Source organism: Ixodes scapularis, unplaced genomic scaffold (genome assembly GCF_016920785.2).
Source record: "Ixodes scapularis isolate PalLabHiFi unplaced genomic scaffold, ASM1692078v2 ptg002322l_1__unscaffolded, whole genome shotgun sequence".
Lineage (NCBI taxonomy): Eukaryota > Metazoa > Arthropoda > Arachnida > Ixodida > Ixodidae > Ixodes > Ixodes scapularis.
In genome coordinates this window covers 243,973-254,067 of record NW_024610240.1, presented here as the reverse complement: position 1 = coordinate 254,067, position 10,095 = coordinate 243,973, and the positions used below count along the sequence as shown (strand labels likewise).

The window sequence follows — 10,095 nt, the reverse complement described above, 5'->3', positions numbered from 1 at the left end:
GACGCATCTGAACAAGTAACCGGAATTGAGAGTATCAATAACCTTTTTTGCAAATAATGAAAGTTTCGAATTCGGTTTGTGAAGCTGAGAAGCTCTCCTGGTAACACTGAAAACGTAACGACAAACGTCGTAAACCGGGGGGGGGGGGGGGGGGGGGGGGGGGGGGGCAGTACATCATGTTTCCGACAGGCCATATTGGGTGGGTTAGAACAGCGCAAAAAGACGAAGAACCAGTAAAGGGAAGCACACAGACACAGCGCTGACTTACAACTGAATTTTTACTTCTGCGCCATTCAGCAAGTGAACTTGAAACGAGATAAACAAGCAAGCCATCGACCCGATAACACGTCAACTTCCCATCAAGCCGACACGTGGCTACACGTATTTAGAAGTGTTGTAGGTTGGGCGAGTTGGTATGATGACATGATGAACAGAACAGCGCACACAAAGACAAGGACAGAGAAAAGGAACATGCAGGACACACAAGCGCTCTCTTTGTGTGCGCTGTTCTGTTCTACACGTATTTACCCGCCTTTCTGATAAAATTCATCTCGTCTCTAATTAAGGCGAGTGACGGACCACTTATGCACATGCCCGCGTCATGGTTGGCAATAAAAAAAGCTTCGTTAATCTCCCGAGCCTATTTAGTTTTATGTAGGCTAAAGTCTTAATTTCCTTAAACATTGGAGAGCATGCGCATCTGTCACAGTGGACCGCTAAGTTGCGAGACGGGCGCATGCTCTTCAATGTTTAAGGAAATTAAGATTTTAGCCCGACATAAAACTAAGTATGGTCAGGAGATTAACGAAGCTTTTTTTTATTGCCAACCTTGACGCGGGAATGTGCATAAGTGTTCCGTCACTTGCCCTGGTTAGTGATGAGAGTGATGAGATGAATTTTATCAGAAAGGCAGGTAAATAAGTGTAGCCACGTGTCGGCTTGATGGGAAGATGATGTGTAATCGGGTCGATTGCTTGTATGTTTATTTTTAAGTTTCCTTGCTGAATGGCGCAGAAGTAAAAATTCAGTTGTAAGTCAGCGCTGGTGTCTGTGTGTTTCCTTTTACTGGTCCTTCGTCTTTTTGCGATGTTTTAGCCTATTCAATATGACCATCGACCAAATCGCCCAACTTTACACCTTGTCTTGACAGGCTACAAGAAGTTTGATAGTTTACAATGAATGCTAAAAAGCTCACGCAAGAAAATAAATAAAGACACGCAAAATACTGCGTTATGTCGACTGCCTGCTCGACTTGCAATTTATACAAAATGCGACGTCACCCCACTAGAGGGTGCGGGAAAATTTGAATGTTGATTTTGATGTAACTTTCATTTGCCCTTTTCTTAACAGCTATTTTGAATTCAGATATTACAAATAGCATGCCGGGAAGAGTAAAACTTGTGTATTCTGTTGTGTTTAGTTTGGGTAGCTGTAAAAAAACCTTTTAGAGATGTCCGTAGGTTTCACCCCGTCTTCCAAGGCGCACAAAATATGAAAGACCGATTCCTTTGGTAAACAATAAAAACCTGCATCTCTCAGGTACACGAGCTTACCTAATTTAGAAATATATACATAATAAATTGGCAACTGGCGAATTTAATGTCTGTCGTCAGAGAGCAGATGGAAATACCCTTCCTCTCTCCTCTCGAGGCGAGACGCGCGAAGAAGGAAGAGAGAAGAGCCCCGACGACATGCCAATAACGACGCGACGACGAGGAAGCGCCAGCGGAACGTCTTTCCCTTTCGTTTGCTAAAAATAACTTTAAAACCGGTGTTTTCAAACATTACTCGCGTTATACGAAATCCCAGATTGGCAGTATCCAGTTGCTACGCATAGTGTTGGAGGGATTTAGAAACTTCCACCGCGTTCGATCTCACTACACCATCTCTACTTCCGGAACGCAGCTCGAAACTTAAAATAGGTTCTAGCAAACTCGTCGCCTTGCACGGCCCCCTTCCGCGCGGAACTTCGCCTTGAATCGTTGCGTGCAATCCCCCTCTCCACTAATCGCTGAACGTCAACGTTATCCCCTACCTTTATTACTCAATAGTGAGTTTTAGTACTGCGTATACTAGCAAACGCAAGCGCTGTGCGTTTGCGTTAGCGTTGCGTTCTCCACGATGCGCATGCGCTAAGTCGCTATGCGCCAATTCAAGGCCGCAGTTTTGGGCTCCGCGCACGCGCAGTGTGGAAAACGCAACGCTAACGCAAACGCACAGGGCTTGCGTTCGCTAGTACACGCAATACTAAAACTCACTAATAGCGCAGGGAAAACCTGCTCCCTCGCTTGCGACGGCGCAGAATTTCCCCTCAATGTAAAAACATGTAAAAGCAATGGTGGTATCACATTCGTACATAGCGGGAAAAATGGTGCCAAGTACCGTCCTCAGGTACTTGACGACACCGTTTTGCCCCCAAGTGCAAAGCTATTGCTTTCACTTCTTCCCACATTGTGGAAGAAGAAAGGCAGTCTTTTTTTTTTTTCTTTTTTTTTCTTTTTCCGCGCTAGGGCGCTATAGTGATTTCGACTCCTATAGACCTTTTTTCGCTTACTCTCACCCCCGACCGCCTAGTAGGCATTACCGGTATGGGCGACGAAAAAATATTAAAACGTTTCAACCTGCAAATAGTAAAAAAAAAAAAAAAAAAAAAATAGAGGGGAGACAAAACGAGATTGCGTGACGGTTACGCTTATCTCATAAATGCATTCTATTGGCGTAGCGACGGCAAAACAATGTTTTCGCCCATACTCGAAGTGACGATATTTCAAGATGGCGACGCCCTTGTGAAAAAGGTCTCTAGAAGGGACATACGGTAGGACATTGATGTCGATTGATGATGATTGGAGTGAGTGATGAGAGAGAAGCTGTGAATATTTCGTTTCGCTTACCTTCCAGAGTACCCGCCATGGTCAGCAGCACATATGGACGGTTCGAAAGGAGCACGGCGATTATTCCGAGAAAATGTTCGTGTTTCACCTCCATGATCTTGCTTTGCAAATTCTTGTCAACTTCACTTTTTTTAATGGCCCGGATGCTGCGATAGCCTGTGAAGATTTCCTTAATAGTAGAATTCTTCGTACATTCTCATATTATTATATACCGGGTATCTTCGAAACAAAAAAACATGTTTTTATTTACCCGCGTAAATAAACTACAGAACTCAGGAAGCTGAAACTCCGCCCGAACATGATGCTAGCAGATAGAACGCGAAGGATTGAGAACATGGCGTTAGCTAAAGAAAAAGAGAAAAGATAATTACATTTTTTTATCAGTTTGACATCAGCCTTAGCTTAATATTGTCAAAGCAAAAACTGACGCTGTTGCCGTATGTAACATTTATATCTGTAAAAAAAAAACACGTGGCAGCAATATAGAGAATATTGTTTTCCTTCTTGTTGACAAGTTTTTTAACTGAAATAAGTCTTAAAAATGTCTACAGTGTAATTTATTGTTTGCTACGGCAATATATTTCAAGATTTTGAGCTCACCTAACTCAGCCTAAAGCAAAAGTAAAAAAAAAAAAAGTAAATATTTTTAAAAGCATGCCAACAGAGAGCACACAGCCCGCATTCTTATGTTATCTTCTAGTGTGATACCTGGAATCTATACTTTTAGTGTAAAAGTTCTATAGTGCCATATACATACTGTCATCTTAAATTTACGTGATATGAAATGTAATGGCTCTATAATGGCCCACGGCCGGACTGGAAGCGCGCGATCTCTTTCTCTTCTTACGGCCTTTGCGATTGGGGCAATCGCCACCTCCCACCGCAATTCGCGGGGGGCGCTGTCACCTCACCCCTGGGCCAGAGCCGAGAGTTTGGTCAGTCTATGATCTCGCCGCCGTATCGCGCTCCTCCCGATTGAGCCAATCAGCACGCGGCGCAGAGCGAGAGGCATGAGCGCATGCGCGTGAACTCCCGGCTGCTCCCACCTGAGTGGGGAGGGCCGCCATCTTCGATCATTCTCCCGGCGGAATGCGTTGGATCGGCACCTAAATCTCGATTATTGCCTTTTATATCGCTGGCTCTGGCAAGAAAATGACATTCTTTTATTCCTCGGTGGGTTAAAAAGCTGATAAATTAAGATTTTTCGGCGTATGGCCACAAACTTTTATTCAGGCGAAAAAGAAGTCGGCCTTTAGCAGACGACGCGTAGCCTCAGCAGTGCTCTTCTCCGACCAGTCTCAGACAGCGTTGCTCAAAAATGGCGGTCGTCTCCTCTCTGCCTCCTTCTTTCTCTATCGCTCCTTCGGCGCTCCCCTCCCTTTCATTTACTTTTCTCCTCTCCGGCGCCTTCGTCGCCACACCCACTGGGCTACCCTTTACCGTTTGCACAAACCGCGTCTGACAGTGCATCTCAGCGCTGTCGCAACTTCCGGCCGAGATTTCTGTAGCATTTGACACCTGATCCTTACGTTTAGAACCTCAGCCACTATCTAATGCGCTTCTGATAAGCCCAAAACGGTGAATATTTGACGCACATCTCCGAGAGATTCGGGAGTAAAAAGTATTAAGTGGAGACAGCGAATGCAATTGCGGAAGAACTATACTCGTCTTTACCTCCAGGACTTCTGTTGCAACTCAAGAACAGGAGGAGACGGACCCTTCTACGTGGAGGAACTTTAAGTGATAAATAATTCGTACACTCTCGTGATATGTAAGCAGGCCCAATCTATCTATTGCCGTGGTCTGCATCATCTTTTTATAGGCCGCAAATGAGGTCGGTCAGCTGCTCTAGACGAGGGTGTAATAGTCCGTACAATTTTCGCACAGTGCACATTACAGCCTAAAGTGCTTCCTCGGGGGCTTGTGCACATATCCAGCTGATTTTTCGTTTCTGCCCGTGACCGTCTTTGCATGGTTAATCTGAAGTATTCTGAGGAACCGTTGCCAAAACAACAACCTACGAAACTCGAACACCAGCGCGGCAGCTCGAAGGGACTCTCTGAGTGGGGTGAAGTGGAGTGAGGTGGTTGCGCCCCTGGCGGTAAACAAGTGAACTACATACGTAGAAAAAATACCGTTGACTCCCGGGATTGCAAAGGCCGTAAGAAGAGAAAGTGAGTGCGCGCTTCCAGTCCGGCCGTGAATGGCCTTAGTTGGGGCGTGGTGGATCTTCGTGAAAATGGCGCATAAACACATTCTGAAACACAAAGTATGTATTCCAGTTTTTTGTGAATAAACTGTAGAAGCTATCTTCGATAATTGACTACTAATAAATACTAGTGTTTTGTGTTTTATATATATAAAAAAAAAAAAGAACTCTTGGCGGAAAAGTGTTTGCTATTACGTAAAAAAAACGCTAATTTACAAGATTACGTAGACAAAATACTATACAGCTCACATGTCTGCGTAGGGGTTTAGGTGGAGTTGTCGGAAAGCACGGTCATTATTGTGAGAAGGCAGTGTAGTTTCCTCTAAAATCTCCATCGATTGGCAAATGGAGGGCTTAAAGCGAAACTTCGCCGCATTTTTTTATAGCCCAATTTCAGAAGATATTGCCAGATCGAATCAAAGGGGCAGTGCAACGATATTAAGTTGAAATGTCTTTTTTCACTCTACACGAGCTTATTACGACTAGTGGGACACATGTATGCTCGCACGCAACGCCACTGTCCAAGAAACGTCTTTGTTGCGGTGCAATTTCAAGGATAAAAGCGAGCGTCTCCTCTAGGTTTCAAATTCGTTAAACTTAATGACGTAGCATGTGAATCGCAGTGTTGGTATAGTCCCCCATGAGAGGATATTTAATGCGCCTCATAAATCAGACTCGAGCATTGCTTTGGCACTCCCTTTGACCTCGTGACTATCAATGGCTCAAAAGCATTCGTGTAACAACTCGTCTCCGGTGGCGGCAACGACGAAAATTGCTGAAACCCTAACAATGTCCGTAATTTGGCGAGTGGTAGAAAGAGTCAACGAAGCCAAAGGAGCGTGCTGTCTCGAGCTACGCGCGCGCGTCCTGCTGGCGGCAAGAGGAAACACGCGAGCCGAGCGCCGTCCAGTTGCGAGATTATAGGCTATTAACATCCGGCTATCCGGCCTTGCTTTTCATAGCGCTGACTTATGATTTAAAATACGTGAGCGCTAGGAAACATAGCAAGGCTGGACGATGATGATGATGATAGCCACTCGCGACCGGACGGCGCCCGACTCGCGTGGTTCCTCTCGCCGCCAGCAGGACGCTCATGTGTCTTCGCTGGCTCCTTCCAGCTTGTGGCTATGATAAGCATTGGCGGCATACTCCAGATCACGTGGACGTTTTGTTCTGGGCGCGAGTTACGGAAGTGAACGCTGCTCGTTTTCTTTTTAAATTTGTTTCCTGCGACTATCAGTGCGTGGAGAGAAAAAAAATGCAAAAGTTCGGCGCCCTTTTACGTTACCCGAAGCTTCGGCGGCTTCAGCATTTGCAACAAAGCTGGTTCTGGCTTCCCCGAAGCTCTCAAAAGAACTCACTGCGGCCGCTCCAGAACATACCGGTTCTCCCTTACCAGGGAGCGTGGACGCTAAGTCTTGCCCGGTCACTACTTCAACACTACCGTCGTTGCTCCCGGACACGGAACCACGCGGGTTACCACACGAGCGCTCAAAATCACTAACCTCATCGCCTGTGGCTTCCACACGGACACGCTCAGAAATTTTCCAACAGTTGTAATAGTATCCCAAATGTAAAGTCAAAACTTAAAAAAAAAAAAAAAAATCGCGAAGTTAGCGAATTTACAATTTTGGTCCTCATCGTGTTGTTCAAACTGAAAGTACCTACTGGCAACAATGAAAAAGTGACGCCAGCGGCAGGCGGTGGTTTCCTCGTTGGACTATAGGGTTCGTTTCCAACTGATTACAAGCGGTTTTAGGGTGTCAAATTATTGCTTTGGAAGCTCGCTCCAGCACCCGCGCAGAAGCACAAAACAAATGCTCGGCACAGTCCATTCTTTAGACTGCCTGCTCGACTGGCGAGCCTGCCTGCCACTCGACGTCACGGCATTGAAAAGTGCGGGTATATTTGAATGTTGATATTGGCCTCATTTTCTTTTGCCGATTTTATTATGACTATCCTGAATTTCGCGATACTAAATAGCATACTCTAAAAAGGCCGGGGATTAAAAAAAATATATATTTACTTGGGGCAGCTAAAGAAATCACCGGAGTGTTTAAGGAAGCGCCATGACAAGGAGCCTAATTAATTTTAAATTATGTACTCATGCAGAGCCTATCACTTCCGATTGCAAAAAACTCGAGGAATTGAATGGCTTATTCGTATTTGAATACACTCGATCCAAAATGAAATAATAGTAAAAAGAATTACTCCAGCATAGCACTGCGTTTGCGCGGAAGTCTGCGTTCTCCATTGCATGTCGACATTAAATCACCGATTGCCCAAGTGTTTTGGTATACATAGCCTATGGGTCCTTTTTGGTCCTAACAAATAAACACCAGTAAGTGTGCTCTGAGGAGACTCGTGGATTGTACAACGTACCAGGAAGCTCTTTCGGAAGTGCGAAAATTGGAATGGCGGCTAGAAATGCAAGGGCTGCGGCCACTAGAAACCCCATCCACCAGGCACCAACCCAGACTTTGCTAAATCGGTTCAACTTGACCCTGAAAACAGAAAAACAAAGATTTATCATTCTGGTCCCACCCAAACACGCGCGTATCATCTGAGCTGTCTCAAAGCTTTTTAAATTTCAGCGCTTACTCCTTAGGGTCTTTGGCGATGTCGGTGTAAAGGGTTAAAAAATAGCCCCCGGAAAGGAAGCCCACAGCTGGCCCCAGAAGAGCCATGGCGAAATAAATGCCTGGAATAGAGGACAATGAAATTAATGGACTGATCCTTGACAACTTTTCAGCGAACCTCTTAAGCTAAAGTGGTGCGGAGCGAAGCAAAACTAAAGTCAAAGCAAAAGTGATTTCTACCCAAATAAACAGGCGACGTCTTGGTAGGCACGTTGTCATCCAGGTAAGCGATGCCCAGTGTGTAGAAAGGCGACGTACCACAGCCGTGCAAAAAATTGCCAAGCATGAAGAAGTAACGGTACTCTGGCAAGTTTGTGGGTGACGTGGCGCAGAATTCGTCTGACTTGAGTAAGTTAGGACAAATGTCCTTGATGTCAGAGCTCTGGTATGGCGGCACCAAGAAGTGGGGTATGGCGAAGATGAGAGAGCCAGTGGCCATGACGATGGTCCCGATGGCCATGTACCTGGGCTTGTGCTGCCTGTTTCCGAAGTAAGCCACAGGAGTGCTGCATAAGAGCGAGCCCACGTTGTACATGCTGACGATGCTGCCGGCCTGGATGCTGCGCATCTGAAAGCGCCTCTCGATGGTGGGCAGCACGACAGGAATGTAGCCGTTGATGGCCAGTCCCTGAAGGAATCCGGCCGAGCAGAAGGCGGCCAGGGCCCAGGGTGGTGTGCGCAGGCTCTGTAGGCACTCCGGCTCGACGCGGCCCCAGCCGCAGCTCTTCGGGGTTGCCTCATTATCGGAGGCGAGCAGTGCACGCTGGTCAGAGAGAGCCATCGGCTGATGCTCGTCCCGGCTTCCCGATGCCCGTCCGGTGGGCTCTGCCGTTGCCGCCACTGTTTTCATCACTCGCAGGTCTGCGTCTCGCTCTTGAAATAACGCTGAATTCGATCCTGCGTGCGAGAAATTAAAATATTCTGAATATCTTCTAAGAACTCACAATATTTGGGTGGTATACTAATTCCTAAATTAGTTTCGGCCTGATTTCACCCCTGGAATAAAGGTCTAATACATAAAGCGATATACCCATATCTGTAGATTTTTAAGAATGTCTTTAACTTTTCACTCGGCAAGTAAACCTGTGGAGGCCACTGGCTGTGAGAAGCCGACGCTTCGCATGCCACTGATGCATGAAAGATGTAATTATGGATTTTATAATTATGACAGCATCAGCCTCACCGTGATGCCTTCCTAACTGTTTTACCGGCGTAGGAGGCCCTGCCTACTCAACCTTAGAAAACACCCTGTATCTTTTACAAGCCGTAGCGTAAAAAAAAAATGAAACACGTTTATAAATCTCTGTATGCGAAATTAGAGCGCAGCTCTTGAGGTATTTTGATTTTGCGGTATAACGGGACGAGATGGTGTCACAGGCCGTAGTGACACCAGGCAGCAGAAGACTGCACGAGCAGAGTAAAAGATATCGACAAGCGTGGCTTGAGCGCCTTTCCACTCCCGAACGTGTCTAACGTGTGTACTGTTTTTTCCGGGTCTTGAGCCCGACGGACGACGTTGTACGATCGTCACACTGGTGGTATCAACGACACCGCCATGCAAACGAGGTCTCTTAAACTGTCGGACCCTTTTTCTGACGACGCCGTAAAAGCAGCGTTGGCGTTGGAGGCGGCCAGGGTTCCTGCCCTTGCTGCAGCGACGCGCACCAGCCGCACCTCTGCCCGTTCAAACTAGCGTCGTGCCACTTTTGTAGTAAGCAAGGGCACCTTGCCGGTGTATGTAGGGCGAAGAAGCGGCAGTCCAGCGGTCCGACGCACGTTGAAGGGGCGGCCCCAGCTCGCGGCCGAGGCAACCGCCGTCGGACCGGCGCGCAGCCACAGCGGGGTCGACATACGGAAAAAAACGTCTGACACCAATACAGCTCAACTTCACATCGTCACCGAAGACACCCAGATTTTTTGCATAAGGTGCCTAACCCCACCAGCCAGTCGGGCTCGCCTTTCCTGGACACCCTCGAAGTTTGTGGCCAGTCCCTGTGCATGGAACAGGATACAGGGGCCAGCGTTTTGGTCATTGCGAGGTAGTTTTTCAAGAAAACCTTCCCGTCCGTGCCAGTCCAGTCCTCGGACGTCGTGCTGCGCAGTTAATCAGGCCGGCTTTCCCCTGTTCAAGGCATGACCGATGTCAGCGCCTGTTTTGGCAACAAGGATGCATGCCTGCCCCCTTTTGTAACAGGGGGTTGTCACCCACGCTGCTTGGCCAAGCCTGGATCCAGGCTCTGAGAATTAAGCTGTCGCAGTCCACGGAGGCTGCTGTATCTGCACTGACCATTGTGCCAAGGCTGATGCACGACTTCGAGACGCGTTTTAAGATAGGTGTGGGCACCTTTCTGACGAC

At 47.1% G+C, this 10,095-nt stretch overlaps 1 protein-coding gene across 1 annotated transcript; it reads right to left on the bottom strand.

Moving 5' to 3' along the window:
- Positions 1-2,891: 2,891 nt before the first annotated feature.
- On the bottom strand, positions 2,892-8,520 carry LOC120843936 (solute carrier organic anion transporter family member 4A1-like; the record flags this gene model as incomplete). The annotated part of the gene is made up of 4 exons (XM_040215437.1): positions 7,920-8,520; positions 7,702-7,801; positions 7,483-7,604; positions 2,892-3,047 (listed from the first exon to the last, which is right to left on the bottom strand). Coding segments are annotated over exons 1-4 (979 nt in total), but the record flags the coding sequence as incomplete, so codon positions are not given.
- Between the last annotated feature and the right edge of the window lie 1,575 nt (positions 8,521-10,095).